Below are 17,793 nucleotides of genomic sequence, written 5' to 3'. Positions count from 1 at the left end.
ATGCGCTGAAGCCGCTCCGCTAGTCTGGACCTTGAAGAGGGACACGACGTCACAGCTTGAAATCTAGCCAATCGCTAGGTTTGCAGCACACACCGCAACAAGGGCGATTTATGGCAATCGCAAAAGAAACTTCGAGGCCAACACTGGCCGCGCAGGTCGCGTCAACGCGGAGCACGTTGTAACACAAGTAGACAACACTCGCTGCGAGCCGGAAGCGCTTATTTACGAGCCGGAAGTGCTTACTTTATTTATATAAACAATTTATCGAACATTCCAACTATTACAAACAACATTATTTCACCATTAATTGTCACGAATTTTGGCAAACTAGAAACAGGCAGGGACAAGTCGCATTTGTAAGACAAACGTTTATAATTACAGAACAGCCATGAAAGAAAACAATTCAAAACAAACCATGTACAGCGCGAGTTAATTCTACACATTCCCCAAAGTCCTCACACGCGATGCACCGGCAAGTTCAAATTGTTTACGTTCAGTCTGCCGGCGTTGCGCGTCGCCTCATCGTCACTCATGATAATGTTGATGACATGTGGTGTTCTATGGCGCATGGCCTATTCATGGCCAATGAGCGCCAAACAGCGTTTTTTTTTTGTTCTCGATGATGAAAATAATCAGAAAGGGTAACGTGGCTGACTGTGACGATATAACGAGGCTATGAGAGGCTTAAACAAGTAGCAAGGTATAAACGTATCACAATAATGATAAAAGACAGATACCAAAATGTATAAATACCAGTAGCACTACTGCCTCACCGAGGGCCTTAAGTGCAAGGGCTTGGAGGCATCTGCTCTACAAAAAGCTACTATATGGCCTCTCACGAGCAGCTCGTCTTGGCCCATAATTTACAATGCGCTAACACCCTGTAAAAAGGCACAAACTGATTTTCTGTCAAATAACGGGCCGGTAACGAGGAACACTGCATCAAAATGGCAAGTTGGGCCAGTTGGTTGGGATTTATCGTGGAACACTGCCAGATAAAAAGGAATAAGAACGATATAATTTCGTTCATGAATTCGTCTGACTTTTAAAATACCTTGCTTTTGTAATTCGTAAAACAACCGTCTGTACTCACATTGATAACACTTTTATTTGTGCCTAACACAGCATCTCTTGTTCTGGCATGTATATGCTAACAGTAAGGATAAATAAATAAATATCATCTCGGCATGCCTCACCACGCACGCTACGAGCACACTTGAGAAAGCTTAGACATTTTCCTGTTCTAATGACGTCACCTGAACATTCTTTCAGGCGCTTCAACTTGGGAAGTAATGGACGCATGATTTTTATCAACTGGTGTCTTACCCCGCGAGATATAGTCGCGTTGTAATCGCACGACCATAACATACACCGCTTCTTATTGGTATAGAAACACATTTCAGCCTCGCCTTCGCGATCTTTGTGAGTTTACCTTGGATCGACCTTGGCTATAGTACGCGTGAGCGCTCAAAACAATCCAGTGCGAGTGCCGTCTGCCACACTGTTTGCGTCAGGAGGAACGCGCTCTGCATGAGATATCTGCTCGGTCCCGTGCACAAAACCCGGTGTTAAGCAAAGCCCATGGACAATTATGATGTGCTATCTGCGGTAGACTCCATTCTTCTGTCATTTGCTGTCAATTCTTATTTGTTGTTCAGACTGCGAAGCACACGCACACAGCTGCCTGACCGTCGTCATCTGTTAACCCCTGCCCTTCTACCCATTCTCACTTACGAATTCTCTTAGCCCCCCAAAATAGGCCACATGGCCAGCCGTTTTGCAATAAAAACGTAATCATTGGTTTATTCGTTCATTCATATTTTGATTCGCTCTAATTTTCTCTCCAATCATGCCATTGAATCAAGAAGACAAAATAAACAAATTTATCAGCGCATATGAAGTATTCTTTGTCTTTGATGCATGCTCACGAACAGCGACGTCTGCACTCCTGAAGGGAACAGCTAGCGTAGCAGACGGCGCTCACACTGGAGTGCGCACTGTGCTCGTACGTCTGTCAATCTCGGCGCTTCTCGCCATTGCAAGGCACTGAAATTCCGTGCGGACGACGCCGACACGATGATATAGAAATGACAGATGCTCGACAGCCACTACAGATTTGCTGGTGACTGCGGCTGAGCTCTGTATTGAACAAACGGCACCAAAGTGCCCTCATTCCAACAAATGTACGGCTTCATGTTGATCAATTGTTTCTTAAAGTGAGGCTCTGTGTGCCTCCTTTAGCGTATTTGGAGAGTCTCTTCAGTGGGTCTTTCTCCGAGTGAAGTTGACTCGCTCTGCGCACACTGCACTAATAAACCGAACCCCCCGCGGTCGCAACGGTCAGATGGAGGATGTCTCCGGGTCTTGCCGCTTTGCCGGGCACGCATGTAATGGCTATGCTGCAAAAAGCGGTGCAGCAGGTGGGCACTTTAACAGCGTTTAATTACCCACTTAACAACTGCTACGATTGACGGATGTTCTAACACGTACAGTGATAGTCACACTGTTCTGGATTGCTGCGGACTGCACCAGCGACCTCTAGCGGTGGCTTCTGCGTTCGAGACTTGTTGGCTACGAGCGCCAAGAACGTGCACGCTGCATGGCCACTGGCAGCCTTCTCGTGGTTTTGATCTGCAGATTTTCTTTCCAAACTATGGCAATCAGATGTAAGCTATCAAAACTCGTGCTGCGCGAACAGGCTGACACCGTCTTAAAAAGTCACGAGTGGTCAAGCCACACGCACGCTCCGACAAGCGGAGCCAAAAGGTGTCGAGCCCAGAAGCTACTTCTAGGCGACGCTGGCGAAGATCGAGGCCGGACCACCGGATGCTCGAGCACTCTAGACACACGCTGGATATGCATATAGATTGTCCCGAAAGCCTTCTCACAAAATTGTGTACCATAATGAGCGATTTCTCCGTTTGTCACCCTAAGCCTGCTCATGTAAGTCTTGATTTTCTAGGAGTACATATCTTAAGCAGAAAGCGTCCACAGTACACGTGAAAATTCAAGTTGTGGGGTTAATGTCGCAAAGCAACACCTGAGCTAAGAGAAGCACCGTAGTTAGACTCCGGAATACTTGTGTTTATTAGTAGTGCTGCAAAATTGAACCACGAAGTCCATAGGAAGCACATCTGTCGACTCGTATACATGTAATTTATTATGCTATTCTCAGCTCTGTGGTTCAACTTTGCAGCGCTGCTTTTTAAACACAAGTATGTTACTCCAACTAGCTACGACGCAAGCATTGATAAATGTTACTTCGGAATACTTTGTAGCACCTGAGGCTCTTTACGCATTTCTAAGCTTAGGTAAACTGATATTCAGGTTATCATTAAGAGACAGAAATGGAGCTGGGCAGGCCATGTAATGCATAGGGTAGATGACCGGTGGACTCGAGAGTTACACAAAGGGTGCCAAGGGAACCTACGCGCAGTCGAGAACTACAGAAAATTAGGCGAGGTGCTTAACTTGGGAAATTTATAAGAGCAAGTTGCAATCAGCTAGGGCAAGGCAGTGTTAATTGAAGATGGCTAGGAGAGGCCTTCGTGGTGCACTGAACATAAATGTAGCCTGACGATGATGAAGTCTGGGTGCACGAGAACGTTCGCGTCGCGCTCCAATTGGGATGCGCATGCTTCGGTCGGGAATCGGACCCGCGACGCTGTGCTCGGTGGCACAACGTTATAAACTACGCTGAGCTACCACGGCTAGTAAACTCCGCAGGAGCTGATAGAAATATTTCGCATCAAGCAAAGCGCGTCCCTTTATAGCCCTACCTCTACATGTCGAAATACACATTAGAGGCGATCCGCCGTTTCGGCATCGGTGAGAGTACAGTCGGCGCATCGGCAGCCAATGCCACGATTGCCTTGGTCAGATACTATTAGGAAAAGTCCGGTCCGGGCAAACGTGTACTACTGAGTAAAGACACTTTCGTAAGTCTTGCATGCTCACCGAATATGTTGGACACGGCGCCAAGGAGCGAGAAGGGCCACGAGGCGGCCTGGCGCGAGGCGCCCATCTCGGAAATCATGGTAACAAACACGATGCCGCCGCTGCGGTTCACGATCATGGTCCAGAAGAGGCACCAACTGCAGGCCACCGCCACCAGCACGCTGCGGCCGCTGTCCTGGTACGACGCCATCGGCCCCAGCGCTTGTTACGAAGCCCACCAGCTCCTCACTTCGTGCACGAGGCACGTAGATCGTGCAGCCAGCAGAAGTAGGCAGCAGCTGCGCAAGCAAAACCAGGGCAGCATTTTTAGCTAATTGAAACTACGTGCGCTGGGACAAGAGGGCAGAGCATCCCAACAGGTTGCCCATAGCAGCTAGGTTAAAAAGCAACTTCGTGCGCACACACCGCTGAGGCCGGCAGGAAAGCAGGGCGTAGCCCGCGCTCTGGTGTTCACCCGATGGGACTGAATAGCCTTTCGGCATAGAGAAAGGAATACAATAAGAGGGGACACTCCCATAGAGCCCAGCGGCCGAATTGACTGCAGCGCACCAAGCCGTCGATGTTAAAACCTGAAGCACACTTCCGGTTTCGGTTTTGTGAGCGCGCCTTTTGAATTCTAGCTGGTGCGCGTCACGCCGGCTCCGTTCTTCTTTTTTTTTGCTTTTGCAGCAAATATTTATTTACATATTTATTTTTTATTTATTAAATATTTATGTGCTAATTATTTTATAAAGTAAAATTGATCGCGAACGATGTTCACAAGCCTCCATTGAATATGTGCCACTTGCAATTTCATAAAGACGCAAGACACCTTGTGAAATGTGGAAAAATTAACGTTTATTTTATTCTTTGTAAATGCTCGTCGCGGGCTTTTTGTGCATTCATCCAGCGTTGTGGCGCCAGGTAAGCAGCAGTAGTTTCCGCAGGAAGCTCCACCAGACGACGTGAGCTGAAAAAAATTACAAGCGTTATTTTGGTATTAACATCTAAGAATAATTCCTGTAGAGGCGAAGCGTGCGAAAGTGGTGAGTGGGCGGCATTACAAACAAAAGCAGTTCGTATTTACACACACGGCGTAGAAAATACCCGACTCATCCCAAGCAATACCGTACATACCACAAACACATTCTAATTCCAAACATTCCCCTCTTCCCAATACTTATTTCCTGCACTTTAATGGCACGAATGCGCGGGCAACGGCGCGTTTCGCGAACTTGGCTACAACCGACGCGATAGTACGCTACGAATACACAGAGGTGGCCACAACACAGGCTCTCAACCAGAGCATGCTGGACGCTCGCAGAATTCCTTCTACTCGCACTCAAGACAAAATGCGTGGGTGCCGTTCAGAAGAAAGAATTTCGAGTTACTAGTTCCTGGCGTTTGAGCTCCTTGGCTTATCTCTTGTGCATTCTGCAGGCGCAAGCAACGCACTCCCGTGTTATCACTCTTGACGATTGCTTGTCGCGTTTTCGATAAGCGTGGGTACCGAAAAGCTTAAATTGTCGTGGGGACATGAAAATTGCCACAAACTTGTCGCATGCAGTAAGATTCAGTACGCGCCAAACTAACTTTGTCACCACGGCTGAGCTGTTTTTCGCTGCGTCACAACAGGCGCGGCGAGCGGGCCTCATAACATAAAAGCACCGAAAATAATTTTCAACAATGTTGGGCGTCAGAGAAAGAAAAGCGCCATGAACTTGTCAGTGCATGAAAGCGCGAAACCGCGCACCACGGCCGAGCTGATTTTCGCTAAGCGATTCACAGGGCCAGGCGCGCCCACTGCGCTCGAAAGGTAGCCCAAAAAGTAATGAAATTAGTTTCAATAATGTTGGCAGTCAGAGAAAGCGCCAAAACTTGTCGCAGTAAAATTCAGTACACGCGAAACTGCGTCACAGCCCCTGTGCGACTAGTGTGCCCAAAAACTACCGAAATTAGTTAAAATAATATTGGGGCTTATAGATAGCGTCGCAAAGATCTCCCAGTACGATTCATTAATTCAAGTTAACTGCTCCTGGACGGCCACGCTGTTTTTCGTTAACTGCGTCACAAGTCTAGCCTAGTTGCCGGGCAGTAAGCCTAATTGCTTGAAGTGCGTCGCAGACTGTCGAACAAAGTTTCTCACCTTGCCGTAGTCCAATAGTGCAGTGCTGCCTTGTCGAAGTTCCGAATGAACGCAATAATTCGCCAGGAGGCCACCAAACCAGGCTAAATCCCAAAATAGAAAAACAGTCAGACGGGTGACCAAACAGGCCAATTAACGCTCCGATGTGCGGCCGGTCGCTCTCGCTTCGGCGGTGAGTCTGACGAATGACGTAAACATTTGGCTCGTCATTCGCCAGTTCGCCTGTCGCTAGGCAACGAAAGTAAGCCGCAAAGTTTAACTTAATTTATACGCAGATATTCTTCATTTTTCCGGGAAAGAATAAAATAAATAAAACAATTTCTCTTAATCTCATTTCACATTCTTCTTTTTCTCGATGCTCGCGACCCCAATTCGTCGATGTTAAAAGTATAGCGTGACGTGTTTCCTGTTTCCAATTTTCGCCGAGTGTCCGCTCTTGTTCAATCCCTTTCTCTATGCTTTCGGTGCGTCCGCTTCTCTTCCCTGTTATTTGGCATCCAAGCAGACCGCGCGTGAATCGCGTTTTTGGGACGGGGATATCAAAACTGAGATAAGGATCGGCGACGTTCACGGCAGTGCAGCGTCCGAAACATGGGAGCGTCGTAATCCGCCAACTACGCTGGGCTGCAAGAATAAAATTTCTGTTAAAGACGCCGTATGTACCAGCAAAATATGCCATTGGGCAAGTATTTTAAAACGAACAGTTTGTCGAATAACCTTCCGAGATAAATCGCGAGCTACGTACGCACGCGTAAGCATGCTTAAGCGATTAGTCAATTAAAAGGTAAAATGATGAATGTTAATTTGTTAATCGAATGAAAAATTCACCGACGATTAAGAAAAATTAAATTAAATTATGGGGGTTTACGTGCCAAAACCACTTTCTTATTATGAGGCACGCCGTAGTGGAAGACTTCTGAAAGTTCGACCACCTGGGGTTCCTTAACGTGCACCTAAATCTCAGTACACGGGTGTTTTAACATTTTGCCCCCATCGATATGCGGCCACCGTGGCCGGGAAATTCACCGACGAATATGATACTTCCCTAATGCTAAATTTGAGTGCAACTATATACTTGTTTTAATTTCACGATCTATTGGCGGCCGTGGACAATCTCTCTCGCGCGGTGCGACTATACCTCGGAGACAGCAAAAGGCCGTGCGTGGGTGACGTGTTGAAGTGTACCCTTATATGGTCCAGCTCTGCTCCAGCAGGGAGCAGAGCTGCGCGTAACTTTCCCGGCGCTGCTCGCATCGCTATTCGCCAAACGCTATCACGTGGTACAAAAGTGAGGTCCAATGTTCAAATGCGACGCTGCGAAGCCAACTTCACGGGCGCGGCGCCGACTCATTTCTGTCAGTGCCATCGAAATTTCAGTCGGGCGACCGTCGAGCGTGCGTTGCACTGATGGGCTCCGGGTTGCAAGTACGGTATTCGACGATATTAAGTTATTAACTTTGGCAAAGTGGTAAGAAACCCATCATTTTGACACTTGTATTCCAGTATGACGGGATCCAGCGCACCAAACTGCACAAATCGCACGGAAGGTGGCAAAACATTTTACGCGGTGCCGTGCGGACGCACGAGACCGGCCAGCTCTGAAAGGGACCAAGATATGCGGGGTGCGTTCGCCTTGTTTTTTTACTTATTTTATTTATTAAAGAACCCAGCGCCAAGGCATTACAGTGGGGTGGGGGGCGGGTACAAGAAGAAATACATATGACACCTCTGCTCCTGGCCAGTGTTAAAAGTTATAACAAAAGAGGGAAAACGAGAAAACAAGGCACAGCCCTTAGCAATGTGCATCTACAATCTACAATATCAAAAAGAAAGCATCATTTGATTCAACACTCATGACATCGCTGGGCAGTCTATTCCATTCCCTAGTGGTTCAGGAAAGAAAGACATTCTAAACAATTCAGTTTTTGTCGCAAATTCACGGACCTTAAAATCATAGTCGAGACGGCTGGATCTATAAAAAGGCTCTTGCACAAACTTTTCTCGATCAACCCGAACAGCTGAACAATAAATAGCATGGAAAAACTTCAGACTGAACTTCTTACGGTGCGCGCCAAGCGATTCCCAGTTGAGTGCTTCCTTCGTACGCGATGCACTCTACCGAGCCCCGCGTATGCTAGATATGAAACGAGCGGCGATGTTGTGCACCCGCTCCAGCTTAAATTCACAGAACTCACAGAACTCGACGAGTAGGCGGGTCCCAAACCGCACGCGCGTATTCCAGAATTCACATCACAGAAGTCTCGTACAAAATGTCCCGAAATGACTGTGGAAAAGTGTTTGCATTTAGGCGAAGAAATCCCAGGGTTTTGCATGCTTTAGAAGCGACATTATCCACTTGACGGTGCCGATTCAATGCAGGAGTAAAATAAACACCTAAATGTTTAAATTCGAATACCTGTTCCAACATTACGTTCCTAATAACATATTGTAACGCACAGTTAAGTGACGGTGCTTTAATCACTTTACCTTGGGCGAACTTGTGCCCGACAAACACCTAAACGAGAACCTCACTAGAACCCAGGCTGATACAGAGAAGGCGCCACAGTTTGTCTGAATATAAAACCCCTTAACTTCGTAAAGTAGTGACACTCTCCTCCTCCGCCTTCACTCTTCCTCATTTCTCCTCTCTTTCTCGCTCCCTCCTAAAACCCCTTGGTATTCGTAATGTAGCGACACCCTCCTCCTCGTTCCTCCTCTCGTAGACGCTCCCTCCTCGACCGTGACGCCGCCTACGCTGCTCGAGTGTAGCAACGGCGCCAACATGCGCTCCTCGCCACCCCGTAGACGCTTCTCGAACAAAAATGGCACTGAAGCAAGACGCGAGGGCCCACGTGGTGCTATTAGGCCAATAGCGACGCCGTGTCGGCCTCGGCCAGAGCGCGCGACAGGGAGGCGGCATTCTTCAAAGCGTGGCACTACTTTACGAAGTTTAAGGGGCTTTACTCCCTCCTCGACCGTGACGCTGCCTACACTGTACGAGCGTAGCAACGGCGCCAACATGCGCTCCTCGCCACCCCGTGGACGCTTCTCGAACAAAAATGGCGCTGAAGCAAGGCGCGAGGGCCCACGTGATGCTATTAGGCCAATAGTGACGCGGCGGCGGCCTCGGCCAGAGCGCGCAAGGAGGAGGCGGCATTCTTCAAAGCGTGGCACTACTTTACGAAGTTTAAGGGGCTTTATCTAAATAGACTCTGCGAACAAAGAGCCGGTCTTTCCCGGATCGAGCGACAGCAGGCGCCTGCTCGCGAAAGACAGCGACGAAGGAGGGCCGATTCGTCTGTGCTACAATGTGAAGCACAGACAAAAAGAAAAGCTAAATACAGAAGAATTAGAAGAATAAAAACACTGAAAATCAAAAGCAAAACACAAGTTAACAGAAGCTACACACAAGGTACTCACAATAAGGCAAGCACTGGCGAATCACTGCTCCGCAGCTTCGACAGCTTTCGTGTTAAATCGAATTGTATCCATTATTTTGTTCGGGAATATGCGCCTACACTCGTAGTGTGCACGCTCCACAAGAAGCAACGTCGAACTGGATGCCTTCATAGGACGCTTGCCTGAATTTTTGATGTGTTTTACAGCGAATCTCAATATGTCTACGTTTCCGTTTTTTTCTGCGTGCGTAGAAGAGGTTCGCGTAGACCAAGAAATCGATACCGCTCTGCTCATTCGGCTCCGTGGCAAAGCCAGGACAGGAAATGGAGCGGGGAGGTGGGTATTCTGTAAAAGTCCAATCTGTGTGCCCCATCACGATCAACGTCGCCTGTTGACGTTATCAGCAGTCGCGTTCTAGCCGTGCTATTAATAGGACGCGTATTGGTCGCACCGTGATAGAGCTGCGTTCCCTCCAAGAAAAACGGCGTCAGCAGAAGTGGAAATGGGCGCAAAGACGGCGGGAAGCCGCTAACGCCGAGCGCGCCTCGGTCGACGGGCCAGGAACGTCGTGTAGCAGCCTTCCGTCCGACGAACAGCAGCGAGCCCTTGAAGACCGGCGTCCACAGGAAGGATGAGTCTGTCATTGCAACAGTGCACATCTCACCAGCTACGTCCAAGATAGACATTGAGATGTTTCTGGCGGACGTATTCGGTTGGATCACTCCTATAGACTCTATGTCCATTGTCATTGTCGGGTACTTTTTTTAATGCGAGGGTTAATGTATGGGATGCGGGCGAATAAGGCTGAATAAATGAATGAAAAAAAAAAGATTTGCGGATCTAATAACATGCAGGAGGGATCGATAATGTGATCCCTGCGTCCAAGCAGTGTAGTGGCTAGGATTATGTGGCGAAAGTCCAGTTGCTGCGAGGTACCAGAGCCTCTTCGGTTTGAACGCAGGGCAAACCCACAACAGGTGGTGAATGTCGGCTTCAGCAAGTTCGCTCTGACCCGAAGAGATGGTTAGTGGTCAGTCTCATTCCTGCTGGATAGGCTATACACATGTCAATCGGTCATATACAGACTTCACGTCTACAAAAAAATTTTTTCCAGCATCGTCATTCAGCCCATAACCATCTACCATAGGGACCATAGAGCGATGATCGCTATGGTAATAAAATAAAATAAAAGATGGTACAATCAAGAACCTACAAGTATGTGTCTTTATTCAATCAATATAGTAATCAGCGTACATTACATCAATATAGTCATCACTACAGACTGCTTCGCTGGTCATCCACCTTCACCGAGTGGAATGGCACTGAATGTTTTAGTCACCGTAAATTTCTCTAGCGCTTTCTTTTTCATGTTCTGCCGAAGATGCTGCTCCCATGTATCAAAAGGGAAATGAAGCCGCCAGGAAGCGTTATAAAGCGTCAGGGAAGCGTAACCGCCTCGTCCCCGGGGGCCCGGGTTTGATTCCCACCGAGACCGGATGGAGCGATATTTTTTGAAGTCATTAATTTGCTTCATTTACAGGAACATCCATAAGAAACATTCTTACTCTTTGCGCCATCGGCCATTTTCGGTAACATCTTTCAGTTTCAGTGTAAAAGCTCGCACACCTCCGCTATGGAGCCACACTTCCTCCCTCCCTGGTCTTCTAACCTAACCTTGGGCAACGTCTCTTGCATGGCGCGTGAGGCGCGAACAGCGATAGCGCTAAACGCGTATAGTCCTGTTAAGTGGAAGTTGACGCTGTTTAGAACAAGAAAAGAACGCCAATAATACGTTCTGTACTCACGTAGTGTCCACTTGCCCTCAAAAGAAGCACGTGGTGATGAGTAGAGCGATCGTGGGGAGCTTAGCGTGGGCGAAAATTGCCTCCCACTTTCGACCTCAGAGTCATATAGGAACCATTTACGACACTGAATCCAAGCAGAGACATACAAGTTGGATGGCTCTATGGACTGCGGTACGGTGCAAAACATTGTCCCTCTGTTCTCAGGCCGCAAGCAGCGTCGGTATCGTCGACCCGGAGAGCCCTGCCTAGCCGCAGGATGTGGCTCACACGAGAGCTAGAAATGCACGGACCTTGCCTTATCGAGGAAGTGCTATGGGTTCACAGGTCAGGCAAGACCATATCACCGAAAAGTAGGCGCATTGAGCCGTCGACGGGATAAGAGCGTAGACGTAGAAGGGGGGGGGGGGCACTGTTTACTGTCAGATACGCTTAATCAACCCGACTAATTCTGGGCGACTCCCCTTGCTCTGCGGAATTGCAGCGGTTTGGTTAAAGCGTCCGGTTGGTCTGAGCCTACTCGATATTTCACTTGACCTACTTCTAGCTTGCTCATGAAATGAAGCTCGAGAAAAGCGAAACTGATGGACCAAGATTAGAAGCGCACTTTCAAGGAGGAAGAAACTCAGATGCGAATGAACAAGCGCCTTTTGTATCAGTGCTTTGGTATCCGAGGTGAAAGTTCGACCTATGTTAACATTCAACCACCGACCACAAATAAATTGCTGGCTCGCGAATGACTCAGGAGAGCGTTACTGCAAAACAAGGAGGCATTCCCCTGCTGGGACTCCTTAGTTTGATAAACAAAAGTGTCGAGACTTGCGTACAGCTCATTCAGTGGCAAGGAGAATTGGCTTCTGTATATGCGTTCAGCCCTCGACTGCTCTAAGGAAACGTTGCGTGGCTAGCACACATCACGTCGTAACCACGAAGAACTATAAAAGAACTCAGCGAAACAGTGACGACTAATCGAGTTGTATGGCGCATGCAAGAACCATGCTGAAGTACGAGACGACTTGTCCCATAAATTGTGGTCCTTGTGCGCCCATCCAGGGTCCAAGCATTGATTTGCCATATTCTAAAAATCGCTTGATGACAATGCGTTGCCGAATGACTGGAAAATTGCCCACGTTGTTCCTACGCACAAATCAGGTCGTCGCAACAGCCTTTCCAATTACAAGCCAATTTCGCTGTCTAGTGTGGCCTGTAATTTAGCTGAACATGTTCTTTTTAGCAACATCATGGCACATTCGAATGCACACTCCTTGCCGATCCCCCCGACAACATGGTTTCCGTAACGTCCGCTCCTGTGTCGCCGAACTCAGAGCTAATAAATAACTCAAGAAGTGCACTAAATAAGGGTTTATTCTGGCTGACTCGGCTTTTATCAATTCTAGAAAAGGGTTCGACCTCGTTTCTCACTCAATATTAAACAAAAAATTAGATTGATGCCATACAAACACAACAGTTATTGCACGGATTAAACCATATATAAATGCACGAAGTCAGAGCGTACTTATGAAGCTCGCATGAAGTTTTATTACTTTGTATAAGCCGTATAGTATAGTTGTTATAAACTTCTAGTACCCCTGACACCACATGAAATGGCGTCAGGGGTAGTACATTGTTCTGTGTTGGGCCCGTTGTTCTTAATTTTCATGTTGGGTAACGGTCTGTAGTTTTCGCTGCGATTGTTTGCGGACGACTGGTTTCATATAGATTAATGCGAAAGATAAGTGACCGCGTTTCTTTGCATGCCATAGACGAAGTGGTACAGTGGTGCGACACTTGAAAGACTGACATAAATTTTGAGAAGACTGTATGGCCGTCATCTGCCCGCAAACAAATTATAAGCCTAGTTAAAATATAAATGGCCCCTACATTACGCCGGTAACCGAATTTAAATACCTATGCGTGTCTTAATACATCTATCATGTGATTACCACGTACGTTACGTCGTGGCCAAAGCCTGTAAAGATTTAGGTTTCGTGTGAAGAAACGCAAGACTTTTCCCAACAGAAATTAGGCAGCTACTGTAACAAATTACTGTTCGATCAATACTTCAGTACGCTTGACAGTATGGTACTTGTGGCTAAAAAAAGTTATGAAACAATTAGGAACGGTTTAGAATCTAGCCATAAGGCTTGTCCTTAATAATTACAGGCAGCATTTGAGCATGTTCCTTGCGAAGGAAAGCCTTGGATGGGATACGCCCGAAAAAGGGAGAGAATTTAGGATTGAAAATGTTTCACAATACATTTTTTTTTCTAGAACGGGCATAGACAAGGACAACTACATATTTCTACTGTATTACATCTCTTGACGAATCGGTCACAGAAACAGGGTTAGAGAATGCAAGTGCACGACACACACGTTTGAAATTTTTTTTTTCGTGCACCATTTCAGAATGAAATCGATTAAGAGACTATGTTGCCATCATTAATTACCGCTCTGTCTTCTGCTCCTTGCGGTAATTCTTCACATTTCCATGATCCAGCATTTTATGCTTGTTACTTATGCGCTATGTTAGGTTGTTGCTTTTGATTCTGATCGGTTGCCGCTAGTTGCTTGGGATGTTCACCGGATACCTGTACACGTTTCATCACATCCAACTGCCCCCCCCCCCCCCCCACCCTCTATAGTGCATTGTTCACGTTCAGTGCACTGGGATAACTAAATAAAGCGCCAAGAATAGCTTGGCCTGGTCACAACAGGTGGAGAGTTGTGGTCAATATGTGGCTACAAAGGGGCCTTAAAGTGCGAAAACGAGCAGTGACAAATGGGAGAAAAACGATGAAGTAAACTTCATACTGCTTATCTCTTTGACGGTGAATACACAACGGTAGGCCCAAATTTCCCCCAGTAATCCTGCTAGGAATTGAATTGAAAGACATTCATGGCGTAAGGAAAGCATTGTGGAAGCAGGTCGGTGGGGCCCCTAAGTCCAGGGCTCCACTGGCCGCAGCAGTCCGCCGTGCTTGGTACTAAACTTTGCGACGCCTCCCCGTGCGTCCTGCCCTTCTAGCCCACTCACCTGCTCAAAACATTCCCACGTTCGCGCATATCTTGCTCAAGGTCTCGCGCCGAGCGAGCCTGCATGTTCACGTTACGTCGGAATGCACGCTTTGGGCGGCGTCCCAAGTACACGAGCGGGCCTCTCGTGCACGGCGCGATGCATCTGCACTGAGAGGGGAAAGGCGCACCACGAGGGAAAGTAAAACGCACTAGGCTATCAAGAGGCTGTCTATCTATCGTCGCATACCGAGGATTAGATAATACAATTCACCGCGGATGTGAGAAAGGCAAGTTAGTTCAGAATTCGCGTAATCCAAATGATAAACTTGCGGAACTACGCTACATCTTGCCTTTACTGCAATCTCAGGGCCTTATCTAGTGCGACAGCCAACAATATCGCGCAGTAAAACGGAGTAATCTCCTTGCCTCGAAAGGTTCTTTCTAGGTCACCAAACGTAGCGGTGAAAGGAGTTTATGGTAGCACAAAACTGCGCTTCCTTAGCGGTGAACAACCTCCCGCGCAATAAGGAAATTGTAATGAGCAGCAGCGTGGACAAATGCGAGATAAACGTTCTCGGCATCCACGTCGCACTCTATAAAATACGGGGCGGGGATATGGTTGTGAAGGAGTGAGTACTTCGGGTGTCTGGCGTACTTTGTCGGTAGGTTTAGCTCTCAAGGCAACGCATGAGATGCGGTGCTAGAGCTTAGGGATGCCAAGTTTTGCTTTAGTGCATCTGTATTGCTTTAGTGCTCACCGAAAGTTCTGCAGATGCGGTTGCTGGGATTGCACACAAGTCGGTATATAGCCTCCGCCAGGAGCAAAGTTTTGTGGATTTGATGCTCAATGCCAGAGCTTCATAGGCATTGAACTACTACGACGGCTCGCACATAGTAATAATGATGGTACACATGCACGTACATGCATGCTTCTGAGGAGAGCAAATCTCCGTGACATCAGAGAACATCGTATTTGCGTTGTTTCGTATAAGTGAGACAATGCAATCAGTGCAAAAGAGAACACGGCGGCTTCAAGATGTGGGACCGTCAAGCAATAGACGACAATATCGTGGGTTCATTCCCTCGTGCACAGCTTACTCGAGTCGAATGGAAGGGAGTGCAAGCACGGGAGAGCAGCATTGGGTATTTATCGGACGTGGTGGACGGGAGCCAAGTGAAAAGCAGCGGCAACTACCCATTTTGTACGTGGGCTTTGTAAACTTCCTAAATCAAAACAAAGAACAAATAAGACAGAAAAAATACAAATACAGTGGGTAACGACACACAAAAAAAAATATACAGAAGAGAACCAAGTTCTTCGAAACTATGGAAACATTGCAACGCTAGAGTATTCGCACCGGCGACATATCCTGGCGCCATGTGCTGGAATCTCTCCCTGACGTAGAAAGCGCCATGACGTGATTCCGGCTGAGAAGGTTTCAGCATCTCTAGTGGTTCAGCCTCGGCTAATTCCGAGTGTTTGCATGGTTTAGGCGTTGTATGCATCACGTCATGGCTGCAAAACCTTACGCGTATATATCTGAGTCTGGTGTATAGGACAGCAATGTTTTTAGCGAGCAAGCTAGCTCATGCCTCGATATTGGTTATCCTGTTCGCATGACCATTCATAAAACTGCCTATACGTACTTTGCCTCTTTGCCACATTTTTAGCGGTGAGTGCGGTTTGCCATTTTCGGTAGGGTTATCGTGGGACGATGACTTATCACTGCTATATTATTGCGGAAGCATTCTGGGCTTATTTCCCTCTTAAATCTGTTCGTCCGTCTGTTTGTAATGCGTGACACGTTGCGCTACATAGGTATGCATGCGGTCCTATAGGGGTATATATGGGAATGCGTTATGGCTAGGTATACCTACTAAGATTTATGGTTCTGCCTATATGTAGTAAGTACCGAAGATGTATTAAGAGTAATAAAGGTTACTGAAGTAATAGTAAGATTATTCACGATGAAATTAATGAAGCCTACCTAAGGCTCCTTAACTCTTTAGCCTCCAAATTATTTCCGGAGACACGTACCAAATTTTCGCTATTTTTTATGTAGCCATGATTCCTTTTCTGCTACGCGCATTCTGCCAATCCACTATTTTATTCGTTTGTGGTTAGAATTACAAAACAAAATAAAATGTCAAGACTGCTTTTGAAGGCAGCTTTACCTCAATGCCAACCGTAACTCGTCTTTGGCAGCGGGAGCTGCACAAAATCGAGCTGAACGAGTGACTTGTCCTTGACGACACAGGGAGAAAAAACACATTTAATGGCTTCATTACTTGACTTCATTTGCAGGAGTTGTTCCCTCTTTGAGGGAATTTAAGCACCGTCTTGGCTGCGACCTCCATATCAACCGACATGTGCGATTTTGCTAAAATCTCCCATGACGAGTACAGCTCCGGATTGGCGGTTAAAGCGCTACGGCTAATCAAGGGTAAGGAAGCCTAATGGAGACTGGCTAATAAGTAAACAAATTACTGATACTAGTCAACATTATTTATATTTTGATTATTTAAGCATACTTAAGTTTAAATATGCACACTTAAGATTAGTTAAGCCTAATTTGCATTTATTATCGTAATTTGCAGAACGCTAGTCAGTAATGATTAATAAAGGTAATAAAAATAATATTACATCACTTAACCATAGTTCAGATTAACTAGATTACATGATTTGCGGCCAACAAGATTAATTTTGACTGATTAGGTTCATCGAATAGGTAACTTTAACGGGTCAGTGCCATACTTGCAGCTCATTGCGTCATTCTTGACACCCTGAGCCGTGGTGTGCGTAAATCGGCCTCTCAAAGAATCATTCGTTGCATGAGTGCAAGATGAGCGACTGCAAATAATTCTTACGCATCATGCGGCAATTCCCACTAGCGAGTATCTGCGGTAATTTAGTAATACGTGGAATTGAACTGCTCACATTTTTGCCTCCTCAATACGGTGCTTCCTCGTGTGTGCGCATGCAAGTCATGCACTTCCAAGCATGGTATTTCTCTACGATAACCCGTGTGCACTGCTTGCTTGTCTCATACGTTCAACATATTATTTCGTTTAAGTGTCTTTATCAGCCAAGCACCTCGCTGCAGCTAGGTTTTGGAGTACGAGTGAAATCCCACACAGGGATCGGTCGAATACGTCCGGCACTGCGGCACCCAACCATGCTGTAAGAGTGCGCAGGTATATTGCTCTCTTGGGAATGAAACTCGTTTGTCTGCAACCCTGCAGTCAAGGCTCCAATTCGCCGCAGCCAGCGAGCTGCGTAAGCTGCGGAAATGTCTCGAACGCTTATCACGCGGTATCACTTCCTACGTCATAGCAATAGCAGCGCCAGTCTCTCCAGTGGTGGCTGTCGACGGTCAGGGGCGGCATACTGCGACGACCATTATTTAGGAGATACGGTCACTGTCTTGTGACACCACGTGACTGTAATCGAAAGGTCTATGTCTAAGTGCGGTCTATGTCTAAGTGCCAGGACAG

At 47.0% G+C, this 17,793-nt stretch overlaps 1 protein-coding gene and 1 long non-coding RNA gene across 5 annotated transcripts in view; both read right to left on the bottom strand.

Annotated features, from left to right (window-relative positions):
- The window catches only part of LOC135908882 (monocarboxylate transporter 12-like), a 98,440-nt gene that overhangs the window by 71,367 nt on the left and 9,280 nt on the right, over window positions 1-17,793 (bottom strand). For 3 of the 4 annotated variants that reach the window (XM_065440724.1, XM_065440720.1, XM_065440722.1), the window contains exon 2: window positions 3,958-4,235. In XM_065440724.1, the coding sequence (XP_065296796.1) occupies window positions 3,958-4,147 (190 nt within the window). In that variant the 5' untranslated portion in view covers window positions 4,148-4,235. Of the gene's footprint in view, window positions 1-3,957; window positions 4,236-4,362; window positions 4,436-17,793 lie in introns of those variants that run through there. The other variant, XM_065440723.1, reaches the window with a different exon arrangement.
- Window positions 4,778-6,241, bottom strand: LOC135908900 (uncharacterized). Its single transcript, XR_010566487.2, has 2 exons — window positions 6,083-6,241; window positions 4,778-4,906 (listed from the first exon to the last, which is right to left on the bottom strand). It is a non-coding gene; the product is annotated as an uncharacterized lncRNA (long non-coding RNA).

Source organism: Dermacentor albipictus, chromosome 1, assembly GCF_038994185.2.
Source record: "Dermacentor albipictus isolate Rhodes 1998 colony chromosome 1, USDA_Dalb.pri_finalv2, whole genome shotgun sequence".
NCBI lineage: Eukaryota > Metazoa > Arthropoda > Arachnida > Ixodida > Ixodidae > Dermacentor > Dermacentor albipictus.
Note: the sequence above shows the minus strand (reverse complement) of the source record. Positions and strands in the feature narration are given on the sequence as shown.